This window comes from Syngnathoides biaculeatus, chromosome 2 (assembly GCF_019802595.1).
Source record: "Syngnathoides biaculeatus isolate LvHL_M chromosome 2, ASM1980259v1, whole genome shotgun sequence".
Lineage (NCBI taxonomy): Eukaryota > Metazoa > Chordata > Actinopteri > Syngnathiformes > Syngnathidae > Syngnathoides > Syngnathoides biaculeatus.
The window spans coordinates 15,130,390-15,152,182 of NC_084641.1; the positions used below are offsets into that span (position 1 = coordinate 15,130,390).

The following is a 21,793-nucleotide window of genomic DNA, read 5'->3' on the forward strand; positions in this document are numbered from 1 at the left end:
GCCAATTGTAGGGTGTATAGAAACAACCAGTTGCACTCACAACCACACCTAAGGGCAATTTAGAGTCTCCAATTATTGTGAGTTTTGGGGACCTGGGAGGAATCCGGTGTGTGTGCGTAATGTCAAACAATTGGTGTGTATCAAAAACATTCTGTTAAATGTTTCCAAAAACAAAGCCAATTCGGAAGTTAGGTGTATTTGCATGGCAGTTATGGTTGGTAAAGGTGTTGTAAAGCTATTTAGCTACCTAGCTATATTTATCTATTTTATTTTTTTACAGGTCAACTGCTGTGTAAAATAAAAAGGGTGATAAGAACAAAACTAGTGGTGGCCTTTTCCACAGTGCCGTTTGCCATTTGCATTTGAATTAATGCACAGAAGTGCAATTTGGTATTCTGAAATTAAACACCAATCGGGATTGTAAAGATAGTCTGAATCATAGCTGTGTAGAATAGTTGTTGTGCAGACAACAAATTCTTACAGGCATACGTATGTTTAATGCATTGTGTCAAGAAATAAAGCTATTTATGTCACAGAGTGGAGAGATTTGAGTGTTTGGGGGTCAGAGTGGCTAGGCAGGTGAGACAGTTGGAGACGGCCACACCAAATGCAGGCAAAGCAGGTAGGAAACCAGAATTTTCTAATGTGTGTTTTATGGTGGTTCGATAACTCCAGCAGGTTCCAATTTAGATCCAGCAGTGGACCACGATAAGGCAGCACTTTATTATTTTTGTACTATTAGAAATCACTCCAAATGACACACAAGCACAAGCAGGTACGCATGCACTCAACACGCACACGTGCACACACAGGAACTCTTCTAGTGGGTTGTGTAAGAAGATAATGGCTTGAGCCAAAATCAGCCCACTTCAAATGCTTGACACATGGTTTGTGTGCATGTGTCCAAATCAAGTGAAAATAGTGCATCAGTGTTTTCCCACTCAAATTCTCCTTTTGGAAGCACATCATGCACCCCATTCGTGATTGAAGCTGCATTGTAGTTATATGGTAACGCTGTTATTAGTTTTTTTTATCTTTCTGTCAAGACACTTTTGTTACATAAGCACATTTTTTAATGTCATCGCACTAAATCTCAATCACTTTTGAGAGAGATCTTCAGATGTACCACTGGATAGGATGCAATTTTGCTTAATTGGTCTGAAAAGTATTTCTCAAATTAACTATCTGTGCCAGGGACATACGGTGAGAAGCAGAATACTGTAATTAAATGCGATTTGACGAGATGGCAGAAGGTACACTTAGCCTGTATACGGTGATACCTTATGAGTTTAATTTCTTAAAGGATTGTTGACCAAGCTCTAACTCAACTCATCAAATAAATTTGTAACTGCCATTAATCCGTGCCTGCACTCAAAACAGCACCATTTTTAAAAATGTGTTTTTGATTAAAAATGTATAGTGTATATCTTTGCCAGTGACATAATGATAAGCAGAACAATTAAATTGTCTTCCACCAGATGGTAGAATGTATAGTTTCGGAATTTTCCCTCATTATTCGTGGGGGTTACGTTTTAAGTTCAGGCACTTCTTGATTGGCTACATTTTTTTGCAGATCACAATTCTCAGGGTCATGACTTTGAGAGATGTTGTTTTTCTCCACACATGAATATTTTTAGTAGAAAATATTGAACATGTTCAGTATTTTAAGGGCCTATCTAACTCTGTGAACATTGGCTCTTATTCCATAGTTCTGGACTGACAAATGATGTCCGCAGAGAAACCCCCCATAGATACAGTTCTAATTTTAGGCTTGTTTTCTCATGAAATAAATCAGTTTGAGACAGATTTTGGCGTGCCCATATTTTGGACACTACAGCCTCTCACATAATGAGCAGAAGGCAGACATTTCCTCTTTAAATGAACTGCTAATGTATTCTACTGTGAATGTTTTGCCTGTACTGTATTTAATTTCTGAAAGGGGCACGGTGCTGACCGGTGAGAGCGTCTGCCTTCAGTTCTCGAAGACCCTGGTTGAAATCCTGGCGCTGCCTTCATGGAGTTTCCATGTGCCTGTGTGTTTGCTCTGCAGGTACTCCATTTTCCTCCCACTTCCTCAAAACATGCATTAATTGAAGAAATTGAATTGCCCAGAGGTGTGAGTGGTTGGTTGTTTACACAAAAGTACCCTCTGATTGGCTGGCAAACATTGCAGGGTGTACCCTGCCTCCTGCCCAAAGATGGCTATGATAGGCCCCAGCACTTGCGTGACCCTTGTGAGGATAAGTGCCTCAGAAAATGGATAGTCTGAATGTTTTTGTTTTTTTTATATAGGTGAATGCAAATCGAGATTATTAATAGCCTTTTTTTTAATCCAATGATTTAGTTGCCTCAGTTGCCTTAGCCCCTTCCTGTTTGTGGTAGTAATGGTTAGACTGGATTCCCCTTGGACCATGATGTTCTCAGATGATATTGTGATCTGCAGTGAAAGCAGGGAACGGGCGGAGGAACAGTTAGAAAGATGGAGGTATGCAGTGGAAAGGAGAGGAATGAAGATTAGCCGAAATACAGTAAATCAGAATATATGAGCGTGAATGAGAGGGGCGGAGGAGGAAGAGTGAAGTTCCAGGGAGAAGAGATAGCGAAGGTGGATGACTTCAAATACTTGGGGTCAACAATCCAGAGCAATGGAGAGTGTGGTAAGGAAGTGAAGGAACGGGTACAAGCGGGGTGGAACAGTTGGCGGAAGGTGTCTGGTGTTGTATGTGACAGAAGAGTCTCCGCTAGGATGAAGGGCAAAGTCTATAAAACAGTGGTGAGGCCGGCCATGATGTACGGATTAGAGATGGTGGCACTGAAGAGACAACAGGAGGTAGCAGAAATGAAGATGTTGAGGTTCTCGCTCGAACTGAGCAGGTTGGATAGGATTAGAAATGAGCTCAATAGAGGGACAGCCAAAGTTGGATGTTTTGGAGACAAGGTGAGAGAGAGCAGACTTCAATGGTTTGGACACGTTCAGAGGCGAGAGAGTGAGTATGTTGGTAGAAGGGTGCTGAGGATGGAGTTGCCGGGCAAAAGAGCGAGAGGAAGACCAAAGAAAAGGTTGATGGATGTTCTGAGGGAGGACATGAGGACAGTGGGTGTTTGAGAAGAAGATGCACGAGATAGGCTTAGATGGAAAAAGATGACACGCTGTGGGGACCCCTAACGGGACAAGCTGAAAAAAAAGATTTAGTTGCCTCAAGTAGAATTCTTGCCGATTATGTTTTTCATAAAAGGGATTCATCAACTCAATTGTGTATTGACTGCATCACCAATGCCTATAAGACATTTGAAAAGCGTTAAAATGAATGACAGGCATTTCTGTAGGGTGCATGATGGCATTGGGTGACACGGGCATATTGCTTGCTGTTACCGCTGACACCTGCCATCACAGCACCATGTTCATTTTGTATTATCAGGTTTGAAAGTTTGATAAAATACCCATACTTTATTTCCATAAAATCTATTATATTTGAACTATTCTGATATTTTCAGAGGTGGATGGGGACATAAGTAGGGATTTCCACATTCTGACACTAAGTAACGTTGAGGTTTTTATGTTTACATTGAGCAATTTAGAGTGTCCCAAGAGGGGCGGCTGTGTTTACCATTTTAATCAGCGACAACGTCATGAAGTAGCGATTTTACATTACAATTTTAGTGTGCTGTAAATGTGTTCCTGTCAGAGTGCTCGCAGGCCTCTTTGTATCATTTTAATCAACGACATCCTGATAGTAGTCGAACATAATTCTGGTATACTAGCTGTTGTTCAGATATACAATATACAGCGGCTGCAATAAGTATTTAACATATCACTATTTTTCTCAAATATATTTCTAAAGATAATATTGACATAAAAATTTCATCAGGTGTTGAGAACAACCCAAATAGTCCATATATACAGTATAACTCTGGTTCCCAAACTTTTTTGGGCATGCACCTTTTAGTGTTTGGAGGTGAAATATTCAACACCCCCCAGGTTCAAAATCCAATCCAACACAAGTAAGGCGATTGGCTTGACCATTCTAGGAGCTTTCTTCTTGTTCTTTTAAACCAATTGAGAGATTTTTTTTTTTTTTTTTTTGGCAGTGCGTTTTGGATCATTGAATCATTGGATCATCATCCTCGTAAATCCCAGCAGATTTTTGTCAATGCAGACCCACACCATCATGTTCCCACCTCTGAACTTCATTGTTGGTATGGTGTTCGTAGGGTGATGTGCAGTGCCATTTCTCCTCCCAACATGGTGTGAATTAAGGCATCAGAAGAGTTGTATTTTACTTTCATCCGACCAGACCACTATAAATTCTCTCAGTATTTACTGACTTGTCCAGATGTTTTTCAGCAAACTTTACACAAGCTTTAACATGCTTTTTTTTCAGTACTGGGGTCTCGCATGCTGAGAGTGGTGGCATTTTTTGACGTTACCTGCTAATTCCATGTCTTTTTCAAGCTCTCTGTAAAATTCCAGGTCTTTTTCGAGCACTCCATAGGTGGTTCTTGGCTCTTGGAGAACTATTATGATTAGTATTTGTACTCCTCTGTCAGAAATCTTTCAATGAGTGTCTTGACTCACAGCTTGGCAATGAGACGTTTTTTTCAATTACGACTGAAACCTGCTGATATTCATTTGGACTGACAATTAGCTGGATTGCTCTTTGATGATAATAATAAGAATCATAATCTTTATTTATTGAACATGCACGCAAAATTTGTGCTGTGCATTTTACTCATCACAGTGAATACACACACTTGGTAGTGCAGCATATTGAAGCAGGGGGCAGCTGAAGTGCCCTGCAGTTCGGGGTATGAGTATCTTGCTCAGGGGCACCACATCCGTGACAATTGACAGATTTGAGGTGTTGTCTTGGACCTACCTTTTTTCATGTGTTCCAATACTTTTTTTCCCCCATTTCATTTCACATTATTACACACAACTTAATTTTGAACTCATTTTTCTACTTTCTTTGTATGTAGGGATTACTTGAGTTATTCCCAACATCTGGTGAAATTTTCAAGTCAGTAGCACTTTTTGTAAGTATATTTACTGAGGAAAATTTGTACTGTGTCCAATAATTGTATTTATGCCACTGTATAATCAGGACAGGTACACTCTTAACACAGCTATGACCTAAGGACAATCCTATAGGATAATTTAACATGAGATGAGATGAGAAAACAACGCAATTGTCTTTGTGTTTTCCGGGTCAAACTGCGATACACCACCCACCCCCGCTGACTTTTATAACACAATCACTTTGTGTTCAACTAAACAAGCCCAAACTAAGCGAGTATAGAGCACCTTTTTGCGACGGTTTGTTTGGTGGTGTGCCCTGATGTTTTTCTGCCAATTATATGCCTTGGCTCAGTAAAGCCTTGGAAACATTGGCTTATTTTTGTCACTAATGGTGGCGTGTGTCACTTTTTTTTTTTTTTGTCTTTTTCCCTTTCCCAGTCACTGATAGTGTAACACACTTGCCTGCCTTGTGTGCAGACAGTCTGGGTTCAATTCTTGCTCAGTAGGCTGATAGGTAGATAGAGAGAATAATGTATTCATATGTTTAACCATCTGATAAACTCAATATGATGTAATGATGTACGTCAAATTGAATCTAAATGATTTTGAAGCTTAGCGTTGATCTGATTTCTGTTTCTCTTCATGGATGGCTCCTCTTTAACTGGATTAATTAACATATTGTCGATATTTTAATTAACTTTACTGCCACTGTCACATCAAAGCTAATATAATACTGTATTAGCTTTGAAGTGACAGCGGCTGCAATGTCAGGGCAGATGAGAAGCAGCTGCTTAGGGATTTTCAGCCACTAGGGGGCCCCCAAACTCAGGCATCGTGCCACTTTGTCCATGATCTGCATGTTTCACCATAGGCCATGCATATTGTTGCTATTGCTGGTACGCGTGGTGCCAGGGATTCGGAATATCATATAACGAGTGCTTTGACACTCTCACACAATTAAATTTTGTTCAACTAAGTCGCATGCTAGCCCAGAGTTCAGCATGTATGTGGCACACTTTTGAGTTAGGGTTTGAATCTTGACTCCAGCCCTCCAGTGTGCATTTTGCACGTTTTCTCTATGCTTGTTTGTCCTTGTGCATGTTTTATGTTTGTTGTTTTATTGTTGTTGCAGGTACTCCAGCTTCCTCCCGCACAAGCACTGATAGCTATAGAAAAGTAATTTTGCCATAACATTTTGCTGACCAGAGGTAGGTAGTAGTCAGGCCCTACATTCACACTATTACATTTACTTGAGTAACATTTTGGATAAAAAAAAAAAGATTTGGAGCCAAATCTAATTTCTGTTCTTGCAGAATGTTGGCATTTTGTCAAACAGACAACACAATTGACTGCAAGGACAATACGACACTGAAGCTATTTATTTTTTTTGTCACGTGCAGCATGACTTCAGCTGGGAAAACAGCGATCACGTGCCACTCTGGGACAGCCGGATCCAATTAATTGCAACATAGATGTGCACCTTGGTTGGCAACTTTTAAAAACTTTGTTTGATTTTATTTCATATAGTTGATGTTTTATTTGACTGTGATTGCACTTTATTATTTCTCTCTAATGTATTCATAATTCCTTAGTAAATCCCAGATGCACAGTGCTAGTACATAACTTCTTTTGGGGAGTGATCTCAACCTATTTTGTCACTGCAGAATGGTAGCATATAAGCAAAAGAACAAGTATTAAAAACACAATTCACCATTACTCTCAATGTAATCATCATAAGTCTGTTTCTCAATTCTCATCAACGAGCCCATACCGTCCTGGGGTTATGGCAATGACCCCTGAAAAGGTTACTAATGTCTGCTTTTCCTTGTCCTAAAAAGCCTCACATCGATAGGATGTTGAAAAATGCAGCAACATATTTAGTGCTTATTCTTTTTTTTTTTTTTGGGGGGGGAATTCTGAATACTACATTGGCTAATTCACAAGCTTGTCGTCATATTTTATTTCGTGAGGAATTGGTGTCTGAGAATCACTTGTCGCAATAAACCCATATTTGAAGTAGGATTCCCCATTTGCTTTTGTGTGTGTGTGTGGGGGGGGGGGGCTTTTCTTGTCTGTCAGGATTTAGCCTTTTCCTATTTCTGAAACAGAAGCTCCTCTCCAGACATTTGTCTTTTCTCACTTGTGCTAGCTTGGCAGGGGTTTGATATGTACAGGGCACAGGCGGATAATCTTTCTGACATGCAACAATTGGGCCTTTGCTGACCTTGAATGTAAGAGGAGAAAAATGTTCCAATTAGTGGCTAGTTTGCTAGCTAACGTACATTTCACTACTGATCACACTATGTCTGAATTTTCTCCACATACAACATTTGAATCGACTTAACTTGTTAAAATGTAAATTACAGTCGGCTTTCTGTCTCCTTGGAAACAATTTCCCTCGTAACAGCTTCTTATCGACTGAGACGTCTTCCATTTAAACTCCATTGGTAGGTATGAAAGCTAAAAGAATCATTCAAGCCAATTACCGTTTTCTCAATCACTCTTTCTTGGCAAGATGATATGGAAGTGTTTGTTTGCTTGTCCAATCAAGAGTTTTGGCCACATGTAGTAACATCATGGCGACAAGGACTAGTAAACCAGCGATTCTCAGTGTGGTGGTGCGTAGGCTTACTCTAGTGAGTGAAGTTGCAATTGTACTTAACTTTTCTGTACAATACTTTTGCATTTCATCTTTAACAATAGTTTATTTACAAACATTTAGTTTTGTTAACTTAACTTTTACTTGTAATATATTTCATTACTTTTTTTTTTCTCCATTTTGCTACGCACAAAACTCTTAACGCCCTTCACTATAAACAGGCTGGACGTTAGCCAGAGCTGCTACGTTGGTAGTGGCTTGGGTTTTTCATGTTTGGAAGGTTGACAAACATGAAATGTTACTGATTTTTTTTTTTTTTTTTGGGGGGGGGGGGGGATGTACAATCAAATAAAAATATGAGAAGTGATCAACTCATCCTGTGACCCGGTGAGAGCGGTTACGTTGATAGTGATTTTCCAAGCCCAATGATGCAGCTGTCTATGTCGCGCAAGAGTTTCAAAGTCATTTTTTCGTCACGGGGCGCATTGTAGTTACGATATCCCTCAGAGGGCCATTATGACTGTGAAACAATAAAAATCTTTAATGGCCTCATCATACTTACACATTAAATTTATGAACTAGTTTTTAATTTGAAATCAAGGGTAATTTGTTTTTAACTATTGCTGGTGTTTGATAACACAAAAATGTGTGCAATATTTCAGTGGGATTCATCCATCCATTTTCTGGGCCCCTTATCCTCACGAGGTTTGCGGGAGTGCTGGAGTCTATCCCAGCTGTCAACCGGCAGGAGGCGGGGTACACCCTGAACTGGTTACCAGCCAATTCCATTTCTTTCTATGAACTCTTTTTTGCGAATAAAAGTTTAATAATCTGGCCAAAAAAAAAAAATCAGTGGCAGTTTGCAGTATGTGACTGTGCGGCAGACTGAGGATGCGCTTGCGTGTACGAGGAAATGATTGCCACGATTCGGATTTGTTTTGTGCCACGACAGTGTGTAATGTGCTGTTCTTGTAGTGGGAGAAAAGACCATGTAAAGTCATTTTTAATGATTTGTTTCAGATTGTAGGGAAGTGCTGAAAATATGTGCAGTGACTGAGAAAACGTCTCTACTGAATCGTTGAGAAACAGCATTAAAATTTTCACCTCTGTCTGTTTTGTCTGTTAAAAAAACAACAACATGATCCATGTGAATTGGTATATAAGTATTGAGCACTGTAATTTATTTGTTGGCTATTTGCTGCAGTCTCTAATTATTCATCTATCCATTTTCTCCCACTTTTTCAAGGTCAGATCGTGGGGGCAGTCGCTTTATTGGGGAAGCCCAGTTTACCAGTTTTTTTGGTCATGGCCCAGAGCGCATGACCATAAGGTGAGGCTAAGAACGCAAATCGACCGGTAAATTGAGAGCTTTGCCTTTCAGGTTAGCCTCGTCTTCACCAAAAGGGACCGATACCAAGTTTGCATCACTGCAGACCCTGCACCGATCTGCCTGTCCGTCCCCTGTTCCATTTTCCCCCATTTGAAGTGTTCCACTTGGGGCGGGATCTCAATCCCAGTTTCGTCACGTAACAGGAGCGCATAAAGGAACATTGACAATTTAACACCGTAGCTTACCTTTTTCAACCTGCTGCTGATTACAGATGGGGAAGTACAGATTGTAAGTTTGAATGATGATTTTTTTCTTTTTTTTATTAACAGGTGAAGATCAAACAGGTCATGTTTCTAGCACATTCATTGGACACGCTCACACCATCTTAGAACTTAAAGGTGGGTTCTATTTTTTATGGTTTTGTAGCCTTATGTTATGCACTTGGTTTATTTATGTTGTGTTAATTTAAAATTGGCAAGCTTGTTAGCAATACTCTTCTCTGTGGTGTCATATATACTGTAAAAAAAAAAACCTCACTGTCCAGGGTCTTTAAAAATAATATATAATTATAGGTATAAAATGGAGACAGAGAGGTAATTAATACTAGTTTTAACCTATGACAAAGTGTGTATTTTTTAAATGCAAACTCTACTTTTACTGTTTAAACAGCTTCAGAGACCGACAATTACATATTTTAGGAATGAACCCGTCTCGTTTTGAGGAACACTCAAGGCTGTTTTGAGGCGATAAAAAGTTTTAGAATCATTGCATGAAACTCGAAAGGTGAAGGTGGTACGTTAGTGACGTCACACGGCCATTATCCCCCACCTCACCACCCCTTGAGCGCGCGTCTCTCCGCACCGCTCCCACTCAGTCCACTCAGTGATGAGCCCCACCGCACGCGCACGGCGGCATTATTTTCAATTCCCCCCCAAAAAATTATTTTGCTGACTATATTATCAGCTCGGCGCACAGGTTTATTTCAGCGATTTGTATCGTCGAAGTCAGGCGAACGGAGATGAATCCTGACAGGTGCGCGCGCTCAATCGGGTCAACTGTCTGTGAAGACTGAGGGGGGGCGCACAATTAAGGTGGTGTGGAAACAAACAGGCTGGCACATTCATTTTGACTCGGGGAGGGGGGGGGGACAAGCTTTGTGAAAAGAAGAAGGAAGAGCGCCGTGGAAATATCGTCGGACATGCGACATGAGTAACATCAGTGATGGAGTTGGAGGGCTTCTGCCCCTCTGGAACTTCAATGGTGAGTCTGAAACATTCCAAATTCTGCCCTTTAACTCTTCAGTCTTATACATTGGCGACAGTTGGCCCGATTATTTTTGTTGCGCGCCTGGCATTTCACACTACATCCTGCCCATGCATTGAAACCACAACGTCAGTGAACACTTGCGCAATGTAATTATATCCAGTACGAGAGATGGGTCAAATATCCTAGCTTTTCATGTGCTCTTATTACAATGCAGTACAGTTGTATTGCGCTGTAAACTAGTGCAACACATAAACACGGGGGTGAGGGGGGTAAATATAATTTCCATCATTTACATATGCATCCAAATCCTGGACTTTGTTATGGTGTGGATGTTAATGTTGTTTAATGCTGGTCATTTTCATTGCCTAAATAGAAAGGTAATAATGCTATACAGCAGTCATTTCCAACCGGTGTGCGAGAGATGATAAAATGTGAAAATTTCATCATCTTAAATCACTTAATTGGTACACACAAAAAAAAAAAACCCTACATGATTTACTACAAATATGATGTGTTTTTGCATCTATCCATGCCAGCAACTTATAGTGACAAGGCAGTACAATGACTTGGTTTTCCGGCAGAGGGACGAAGGTACTCTATATTTACCCTGTGTATCCATAATTATATAAATGGGAAGTTTGACTTTTTTTTTTTTTTTGGACGAAACCATAGCGCTAAGCAATGTCCACTTATGAGAGACAAAAGGTGTGACTGACAATTTTTCACTCATTTGCTGTACACTCAGGTCATTAAAACATGCCAACAGATTTGCGCTCGCCTGTTAGCTTGGGCTTCAGGGACTTAGAGGAATATTTTGGAATGTACATGATGAAGGGAAAATGCCCACACTTGCCCTCTTTTTGATTTTTTTTCCCCCAATTGATTATACATTGCAAAAAAATAAATAAAAGCGATGAATGGTGTGGCAGTAACAATACAGTATTTAAGCCATGCTATCAACATGCACATCTGATGTTGGCTTTGTTGAGTGCTAATACTTACCTAGCATTACTAGCCCTGAGACATGCCATGAGCAGGGAAAATTTGCAATTGACACCCACTGGAAAACGTTTGTAATTTCCTACAGATGCCACAAGATGGCGCAAAGCACTTATTTCCAGTAGACAAGACTATGGCATGACTAAATGAAGCTCTTCGAGTTAATCTCTCTGGCCAGAAGACGTTTTGTGGTCATTTGTTTTGTGGCGTGTACACATGCAGTATATTGGGGGGGGGGGATTGTGATAAGACAGAAAGATGACATGGCTCTCCATCTCCATCAGTTTGTTCCTCTAATCAGATACAATCACACGAGCTTCTTCTTCCTCTTCTATTATGATTATTATTTTAAGGTAATTTTAATAAGCATAAGCCTGAAGATATACTGTAGTTCTTCAGTAAACCTGCTCCGTCTGCTTGTCATGTGACTACATTTTCCGGTGACAGTCATCTGACAGGAGTGAGCAAAGCTGCGGTTACCGCAAATGCTGGTTCTGTTTCCGTGCAGACTGGGAGAGAGGAGAATCGTGGCTTGTTCAACCAATTACCCAGAAAATGTAGGCCCTTCAAGCTCATTTATGTCAGCAGTATTGGAGCATTTTGGCTGTCCGGTTCAGAACAGAGTTGGAAATCGCATAGTCGACAAAACTCAAGACTGTTTGCCTTAAGTGCTTCAGAAAACCTCCCCAGATGACGTCGGGCATTTTAATGCACCTTCGAAGACATCTTTTCGGAATCAATTTTATTGGACACAAAATAATACAGAGAATGTATTTATTGTAGTCATTCATTAAAATTAGACTTCTGATAATATTGTAAATGGCGGCACAGTGAAAAATGATTAGCACATCTGCCTTGCAGTTCTGCGGTTCAGGGTTCAAATCCCAGCCCCGCTAGTGTGGAGTTTGCATGTTATCCCTCTGCCTGAGTGCGACTGGTCGTTTGTTTCTGTGTGCCCAGCGATTGGCCGGCAACCAGCTCAGGGTGTACCCCATCTCTTGTCTATTGAAAGCCTGGATCGGCTCCAGCACTCCCGCGACCCTTGTGAGGATAAGCGGCTCAGACAATGGATGGATGATATTGTAAATTCATATGTATTTCTAAAAACATTGTATTACTACAAATACAACAAATATTTGATTTATGGTATTAATTTAAATAAAATCAAATTGTGGATCACCGCATTGTTGAGAAAGTGGAATAACAATCGAATACTAACACTGATGTGTGGTTTCAGTGCTAATGGTGCACCATCCGATTTTTACGGCTTAGGAAACATTGGTTCTACACCAGTGTTTTCCCATCGGTGTACCGTGGGAGATCATTTGTTTGGTGTGGAAATTTTATTTCACTGAATCTGTTAAAAAAAAAAAATTATTTACTACAAATAACATGTTTAATAATGGAGCAATACTTGTGACCTGTCGCGAAAAGCAAAACAAGAAGGCGCTTTCATGAGGTGGCAGAAGGGAAAATACTGAACCTAAAGCTTTGTTTCCACTTTTTGTGACATATTTGTGTGGTGGTGTGCGTTGACATCTATCTTATATTAAATATGTGGCTGAGAAAACTGCTGCAATGCTCTAATGAATGAAGAATGTCCTCCATTTTATTTTTCCTCCTCCCTCAACATTAACTACTTCGGTCCCCTCTCCTCCTCCTCCTCCCCCTCCCGCCGACAGCTACATGGACCTAATTTTACCCCTTTTGCATTCTTGTTCCTGCTAAGAATACATCCCAGTGGTGAGATTAGTAAGAGCGGTCCTGGCTCCTCTCGTTGATCCCCCACACATTTTGGTCAAAGCTGGCTTGTGTCATTTTTATCGTTGAAAAGTAGGGGCGGGCAGCAGGTTGAATGCGTGGTTCACACGTTTTCCTCATAGTTCTGTTTTCATGTTCATCCTTTGCTTGTGTGGGTTTTCTCCGACTACTCCAACTTCCTGCTACGTTCCAAAACATGGATGTTGGGTTCATTGATGACTCCAAATTGTCAACAGATTTGCATGTGGTTGTTTGTCCTATCCAGTATGGCTGGCGGCCACTTGGGCATGTAACCTGCCTTGCGCCCAAGAGCAGCTGAGGTGGGCTCCAGCACACCCTAATGAGGATAAGCAGTATAGAAAATGGATGGATGGTTAGCTGCAATGGGTATAATGAATATTTTACACTTATCTATGTCCTGGTTATTTGGCAAATCATTGGAATTCAATTGTTCTGACATTTGTTACACCAAGGTTTATGTTGTGTAGAGGGACATAGCAACTGTGGGCGTTCTGCAACACCCACACTTTTCCCGGTGTTATTCGCTTTTAGTCATCAACTGACACCAAACAACCAATAAGACACACAATCATGGATGCACACACACACACTTTTACAGCTTACTTCATCTGTTGAAGCTTTGATGGCTCAATTAGTTTCATACTGTACATGGTGTAATTAATATAAGTGCTAGAATAGAATCTAAATATTACATATACAGAGGCACTTTCTACTTATGAATTTAAAGGTGAAATCCAGTGGTTTGCATGAACAGTGTATCCAATAGGTCATGTGATATGTACCCTTTTTCGACAATGTGATGTTAAATCCTCTCTCATTTAATAGTGTTTTGAGAAGATTTTTGTCGACAATTAAAAATTTTTAGGGACACTGCCATTTTTGCGAGTCACATGTACGTGGGCGGATGTGACGTGTACTGTGCCGTTCCAAACGCTGGATTACATTGGAAACCATTATGACCAGCGCTGATTTCTCGTATTTATCCTCATCTGATGAAGGAATAGCAGTATCGGTTGACTGGGAAGATGGAGGAATACTTCCATACAGATTTGAACCTGTGGCTGTAATTAATGTTGAATATTCAGATGGTTCTTCGGGCGGAATGACGCGGACTCTGACGACTCAGAGGCCTACGCGTACACAAAGGCCCCCGGGAGCTCCGGGCCGGCCGCCGCGGATGGTTCTTCGGAAGGGAATGACGCAGAGACTGACGAGCGAGCTCCGGCTGCGGGCTGCGAGCCGAGCTTCCAGGCGGCGGAGGCCATTAGCCCCGGACGCCAAAGCTAGGCTAAAGGCCTTCGCCGCCGTCGAAGGTGTACCGCGAGCCGAGCTTGGACGTCCGGGAGGCCGTTAATCGAGCTCGTCAGACTCCGCGTCATTCCCGTCCAAAGAACCATCTGAATAGTCCACATTTATTACAGCCACAGGTTCAAATCTCTATGGCACATCAGGGCATTAGCAGTAGTATTTTGTGTGGTCTTGTTGTGTCTTAAAGTGGATGTGTCCTCCTGAGTGATGTCATAAGTTAGTTCAGTGTGATGGTCTTTCCATCCTCGTTTTGAGTGTCATGTTTGATTTGCTTTATTAATTTTATTGACCTGTTCACTAAGTGGCTGAAAGTCCTTCGGCAAACGTCGCTGTCCTTATTTCACTCAAGCAGAGATTTAGCTGCAGTTCGCTCATAAGCATAACACTGACCAAGTGACAGCCTGTGAGCTGTAAAATTCACTTGCAGTTTCAATGTGAGAATGTCCCGTTTTGGTGGGAACTCCACTAGCGGCAGAGTCATTTATAAGGGCGCAGTTTAAATTTGTTGTGCCCACATTTCAGGCTTCTGTACTGACCTGTCTGCATGTGCTGCTGTGGAAGTCACAAAAGCAGTACGTACTCTGGCAACGCCATATACTGTACATATATAAAATAAAAAATAAAAATTGAGAATCGAGAATAGAGAAGCTATGCACCTATTCATGTTTTTTTGGGGGTGGGGGGTGGGGGCGGCTCTTGGCTAATAATGATAACGATGTAGATTGTTACCAAGGAAGTACTGTATGTTGAAGTTACATCAGAACTGAGGGACAAAATCTTTTTACTTTTTGCTCACTTGAGCCCTGGTTGTAAATGGAATGTGGGGGAGGTGTTTGTCCAGGTGATCCCAGGTGTTCAATTGTCTGGGGATTTATGGCGCTGGGAGGGCACACAAATCCAAGGTGAGCGACTGGACAAAGCATGGCTCTGAACACCAGGAGGTGGGCCACGATGGCGACCACCAGGCGCCTCATGTACAAAGACTTGCGTGGATGCTGTACTGAACTGGCCTACGCTCAAATCCAGAAAATGGCATACGCTCAAAAATATCCAGATGATTGAATTTGTGCATACGCATGAATCCGAGCACATTTCATTCGTACATCCCAATCAACATAGAATTGAATGCGTGTGCATTGGAGTAGCAGACCCCTCCGCGTCCACGCCCATATTTAAATATGCAAATCATTTTCAAACAAACCCTGCACCTGCGATCCCAATCTCCTCACGATCGGAAGATCTAGAAAATGAGCAAGGCAGGGAAGAAAAATAATTTTTCTAACTGCAGAGACGGTGCTAAATGAAATGGAGGCAAGGAAAAAAATCTGGTGTGGCATGTTGTCGTCTTGCATGAATGACAAGAAAAAGGAGTGAATGGGACACTGCATTTGGGGGTTGTCAATGCTGTGGTGAAATCAAAAAGAAGTGGTCTGATATGAATGTGGAGGTGAGGCGGATGAAAGCTGCCCACTGCCAAAGTGGTGCCAAAATTGGCAGAGGAGCCGGCACGGCAAAGTTTAAACAAAATTAAAATAATTCTGGTTTCCCAAGGATGTCCTCACTCATAGAACTGGCATGTGGTTGTGTTCAGAAGGAAACGATTAAATTCAAACTCTTGTTCAGTGGGAGTCCACACGCACCTGCCAGCATTTCAATTTTTACATAGAGGAAGCAACAAGAACAGATCGATAGGCCCTTACCGAAATATTATTTGCTTTATCCACTGAAAGGACTGAATTAAGAAGTTGTTTGCTGACCAGACTTATTGTCAAAGTTTGTTTGTGAGGGAAAGAACAAGATGTGTTTTACAGTTGCCATATGCCATGTTGCCATATGCACAACTCACCTCAAAATGTTTTCCTCAAGTTGGAAGTGAGATGAAGTATCCATGTTTGGACAGGAACTGAACTACACTTGCATGTTAAAGCAGTGTTTTTTGTCATCACAACTCACTTTGATTGGCCTGCGAAGACCAATCGAAAACTGTGTGTGGAGACGTGTGATGTTCTTGTGTCGTTTGAGCGGTGAATGGTAATAATGGTGGATTGGAGCAATGACGCTCGATGCGGAAGTTGAACCCGCATGTTTATAGATTTTAAAAAAAGAGCTAAAACGCACGCATGCAGTTTTTGATAAATTGAAAGTAACGAACAGCATGTAAATGATTGTAATAGCACCATTTAGTCTGAACCACTCTGGAAAGTACAATTTATCCAAAATGAGTAAATGTAGTACATTCCTGGCCACCTCTGGAAATGTCGCAGGGGTACCCATTGATACTGGACAAATTGACGGTTCATGAATCATTTCAGGAAAAACCAAAAACGTAACAGCCGACGTAATAAACGTGAATGTGAACGGAGGACGGCTGACTGAGATCAGAATCATAAAAACCACAGGCGACAGCAAGAAATTGATTTCTTTTCACTTATACAGTGAAGAAAATAAATATCCGAACACCCTGCAATATTGGAGGTTCTCCCACTTGGAAATCATGGAGGGGTCTGAAATTCTCATTGTAGGTGCATGTCCACTGTGACAGAAATAATCTAAAAAGAAAAAATCAGAAATCACAATGTATGAATTTTTAACGATTTATTTGTGTGATACAGCTGCAAATAAGTATTTAAACACCTGTCTATAAGCTAAAATTCTGACGCTCAAAGACCTGTTAGTCCGCCTTTAAAAGTCCACCTCCACTCCATGTATTTTTCTGAATCAGATGCACCTGTGTGAGGTCATTAGCTGCATAAAGACACCGGTCCACCCCATACAATCAGTAAGACTCAAACTTGTAACATGGCCAAAACCAATGAGATGTCAAAAGACACCAAAGACAAAATTGTACAAGTCCACATGGCTGGAAAGGGCTACGGAGAAATTGCCAAGCAGCTTGGTGGGAAAAAAAGTCCAATGTTGGAGCAATCATTAGAAAATGGAAGAAGCCTGTATGATCTAGAGAAGATCTGTGTGGAGGAGTTTGCCAAAATCCCTCCTGCAGTGTCTGCAAAACTGGTGAACACCAACAGGAAACGTTTGACCGCTGTAATTGCAAACAAAGGCTACTGTACCAAATATTAATATTGTTTTTCTCAGGTGTTCAAATACTTATTTGCAGCTGTATCACACAAATAAAGCGCTAAAAAAAATACATTGTGATTTCTGGATTTTTCTTTTTAGATTATCTCTCTCATAGTGGACATGCACCTACGATGAAAATTTCAGACCCCTCCATGATTTCTACAGTAAGTGGGAGAACTTGTAATATACTGTATCAGGGTGTTCAAATACTTATTTTCTTCACTGTAAAAACCTGCCGACTAGAGTAACTACAGTATAGGGTATGCGCTGTTAGATTACATTTGAACAACCCGCTTATGCTCTCGTCTAGTATTTGCATATGCTTTTGAAGAGGCAAGCAAAAATGTAGGAGATGTGCCGGGGAACATGAATATGTACTGAGGGAGCTAAGAAAATAAAAATAAAGGGCAACATAGCGTAGCTCTGTTTTCACGGAATGTTTGGTCGGTGAGAAAAACGAGGCAATTCACATGATTAAAATGTCACTGCGTTGGAACATTTGCTTATGCTGTCCAGAAAGTAAGCAGGCAAGCAGAAGAAAATAAACAGTATAACAAGGCGAGGCCATGTGAGTGAAGCTATAGGTTAATAAGGAGAAATTAAAAATGGGTTAATATTGTCATGAATCAGAGGTCCTGCATTGTTCAGCATAAGCAGACGAAAACAGAAAATAAAGCAAATTTTTGTCCCATAATTATTTTGATGATAAACCTTAACTGGAAGTGGCATTCAACTGCTTGAAGCTTTTTTTCTGTCTGCCAAACTGCTGCTTGTAATGGAGTTGAGTTCACTGGAACCACATGGCATTCATATCTTAAATTTAACCATGTAAGTCAAAGCAAAATAACTAAATAAATTAATAAAATTATTGAAAAAATAATTCACACAACGATGGCTCCAAGTCACTTGTATCTCAAGGCTCCACTGCAATATGAATCAGTTTAAAATCTGCGCAAACTGGGAAAAGAGAAAATAAGCAACCTTTAAATCTCGAAAATCTTTTAGGCACTTAGTTGAGCTACTGGTCCACACTCCAGTCAGGTAAGGGCCTTGCCAACTGCTTTTCAGAGAGGAAATCCCATTGACAGGGAACCCTACATTGGTATTACATCCAAATTTTGATGGACTTGCATAATAAAGAAAAACAAATAAAAAAATAAAACTTACCATTATGCTGAATGTAGTTGTAATTAGTAGGGGCTCTGTGCTTCTCTTTTATGAGTCGGTATCATCTTGGGGTAATGCAGTGGTTTTCAAACTGGGGGTCCGTGACACCATGACTGGGGGGGATTTTTCCACCCTCCTAACCCCTTGACAATTTTTAACCCCCCCCACCCCCCTTTACAATTGTCATTGCAGCATAAAAAGTTCATCCCTAAAAAACAGGGGGAAACCCCAAAAAGTTTGGAACCCACTGGAACAATGGAAGACAATGACGAATGAAATGTGTTACAGTCGTGTCTTGATTTTTAATTCAAAACAATTCCCAGGGCTGAAGCAGTTTTGAAGGCTTCATTTCCTCATTTGCCAGCGAGTTTGAGTATAACATGCAGTGATCAACCAATGCATCAAGCAGGACAGCTGATAGTCTCTTAATTGCAGCTTTTATTTTTCTGGAAACTTATAGGCCAAACCATTCGGCTTTTCCATAACCCAAAAAGAAGTCCAAAGATATTTTTACGTTTTTACTCATTTACGCTAGCTTGTGGCCCTACTTTATAAATTATATCAAGAGTCATGTGATATACGCGCAGGCCAATGCGCCCAATTTTCAAACTCAAAACTGAGTCTAATGGTGAGTAAAATATATATAAAGCCACAATTGGATGAGGAACATTAATCACAAAACCTCTACAAAACGGAGCCAAATAGAGGCCATTAGGTACGCGTGGTTGTTTTCTCCCAATGTGACGTTATTTAAATCACAAATCAATGTTGACATCATGCTTTTATTGTGGTTCCACTCACTGGAATATCACTGAGCATGTCAACCTCGCCAACAGCAATGTTCCACGAGTAATGATGACCAAGAAAGAAAAAAGGCACCAGAGGCATCTTTTTTTTCTGTTCCAGTTCAAAAGCTCTCTGAAAAGACCGCAGTCAAAGTGAGGATAAGACTTTGGTCATTTCCTTCACTAATACATGTCACATTTCTTTCAAGGTGCGCACACGTTTCACGTGAAAGCGGCTTCACATGCAACAAGAGTCAACCACAGCTCTCCCCACGTGTAGTTTATGGTGGGAGCTTCCAGCTTCATGCTGTAATTAGCTGCAGTCGTTTCTGTGAGCGCAGTTCCACGGTTTCCATGTCACGTCATGTCGTTGGTTAGTCACTAATGTCCCTGTATGGGAATGTATTAGCTGCAAATGTTGGAGAACCACATGCCTGCTAAAGAATTGTAAGTTGAGGAGAAAAAGGGTTGGAGCGAGAAATTATGCTTACACTGCTGATATTTTATTCATCGCCATACCCATCATTAATTTAATTAAAAACTACAGATAGTCTGGCTGCTTACAGAAAATGGTCTTCAGCGTTAAGATTAAATTACAACTACACTGCATATTTGTGGATATTGGTGGATCAGCTGGAAAGCGTTTGTCTCACAGTTCTGAGGTCCCGGGTTTGATCCCGGACCTGCCTGTGTGTAGTTTGCATGTTCTCCCCATAACTGCGTGGGTTTTTGCCAGGCACTTCGGGTTCCTCCCACATCCCAAAAACATGCAACATTAATTGGACACTCTAAATTGCCCCTAGGTGGGATTGTGAGTGCGGCTGTTTGTCTCTATGTGCCCTGCGATTGGCTGGCAACCAGTTCAGGGTGTACCCTACCTCCTGCCCGTTGACAGCTGGGATAGGCTCCAGCACTCCCGTGAAGATCAATGCATATTTGTTGTTGGTGTGTGATAACCGAGTTGTGGCAGAAGTACCCACATGCTGTACTTACAGTGAAGAAAATAAGTATTCGAACACCCTGCTATATTGGAGGTTCTCCCACTTGGAAATCATGGAGGGGTCTGAAATTTTCATCGTAGGTGCATGTCCACTGTGAGAGAGATAATCTAAAAAGAAAAATCCAGAAATCACAATGTATGATTTTTTTTTAACGATTTATTTGTGTATAACAGCTGCAAATAAGTATTTAAACACCTGTCTATAAGCTAAAATTCTGACGCTCAAAGACCTGTTAGTCCGCCTTTAAAAGTCCACCTCCACTCCATGTATTTTTCTGAATCAAATGCACCTGTGTGAGGTCGTGAGCTGCATAAAGACACCTGTCCACCCAATACAATCAGTAAGACTCAAACATTTAACATGGCTAAGACCAAAGAACTGTCCAAAGACACCAGAGACAAAATTATACATCTCCACACGGCTGGAAAGGGCTACGGAGAAATTGCCAAGCAGCTTGGTGAAAAAAGGACTTGGTCAATGACCGTTTCCAAGGTGACTGTTGGTAATACACGAAGACGTCATGGTTTGAAATCATGCATGGCACGGAAGGTTCCCCTGCTTAAACCAGCTCATCTCAAGGCCCGTCTTAAGTTTGCCAATGACCATTTGAATGATACAAATAAGTCTAGGGAGAAGGTTTTGTGGTCAGATGAGACCAAAATGGAAGTTCTTGGTCATAATTCCACGAACCATCTTTGGAGACAAATGATGAGTTCCATCCTAAGAACACCATCCCTACTGTGAAGCATGGAGGTGGCAGCATCATGCTTTTGGGGGTGTTTTTCTGCACATGGGACAGGACAACTGCACCTTATTAAGGAGAGGATGACTGGGGCCATGTTTTATGAGATTTTGGGGAACAACGTCTTTCCCTCAGTCAGAGCTTTGAAGATTGCGTCGTGGCTGGGTCTTTCAACATGACACTGACCCGAAGCACACAGCCAGGAAAACGAAGGAGTGGCTCCGTAAGAAGCATATCAAGGTTCTGGTGTGGCCTCGCCAGTCTCCAGACATAAACCCAATAGAAAATCTTGGGAAGGAGCTGAAAGTCCGTGTTTCACAGCGACAGCCCAGAAACCAGTCTGATCTAGAGAAGATCTGTGTGGAGGAGTGGGCCAAAATCCCTCCTGTAGTGTGTGCAAACCTGGTGAACAACTACAGGAAACCTCTGTTTGACCTCTGTAATTGCAAATAAAGGCTACTGTACCAAATATTAACATTGGTTTTCTCAGGTGTTCAAATACGTGTTTGAAGCTGTATCACACATAAATCGTTTAAAAAAAAACATACATTGTGATTTCTGGATTTTTCTTTTTAGATGATCTCTCTCACAGTGGAAATGCACCAATGATGAAAATTTCAGACCCCTCCATGATTTCTAAGTGGGAGAATTTGCAATATCGCCGGGTGTTCAAATACTTATTTTCTTCATTGTAAGTAGGTGTAAGAAGTTTAAAA

At 41.1% G+C, this 21,793-nt stretch overlaps 1 protein-coding gene across 2 annotated transcripts in view; it reads left to right on the forward strand.

Annotated features, from left to right (window-relative positions):
- The first annotated feature begins 8,860 nt into the window (after positions 1 to 8,860).
- Positions 8,861 to 21,793, forward strand: part of chrm4a (cholinergic receptor, muscarinic 4a) — a 35,421-nt gene continuing 22,488 nt past the window's right edge. The window contains exons 1-2 of one of the 2 annotated variants that reach the window (XM_061808611.1): positions 8,861 to 8,946; positions 9,276 to 9,344. Coding sequence is in view for 1 of the 2 variants with exons in the window: in XM_061808601.1 (XP_061664585.1) it covers positions 9,245 to 9,344 (100 nt within the window). In the remaining variant the exon portion in view is untranslated. Of the gene's footprint in view, positions 8,947 to 9,207; positions 9,345 to 21,793 lie in introns of those variants that run through there. The other variant, XM_061808601.1, reaches the window with a different exon arrangement.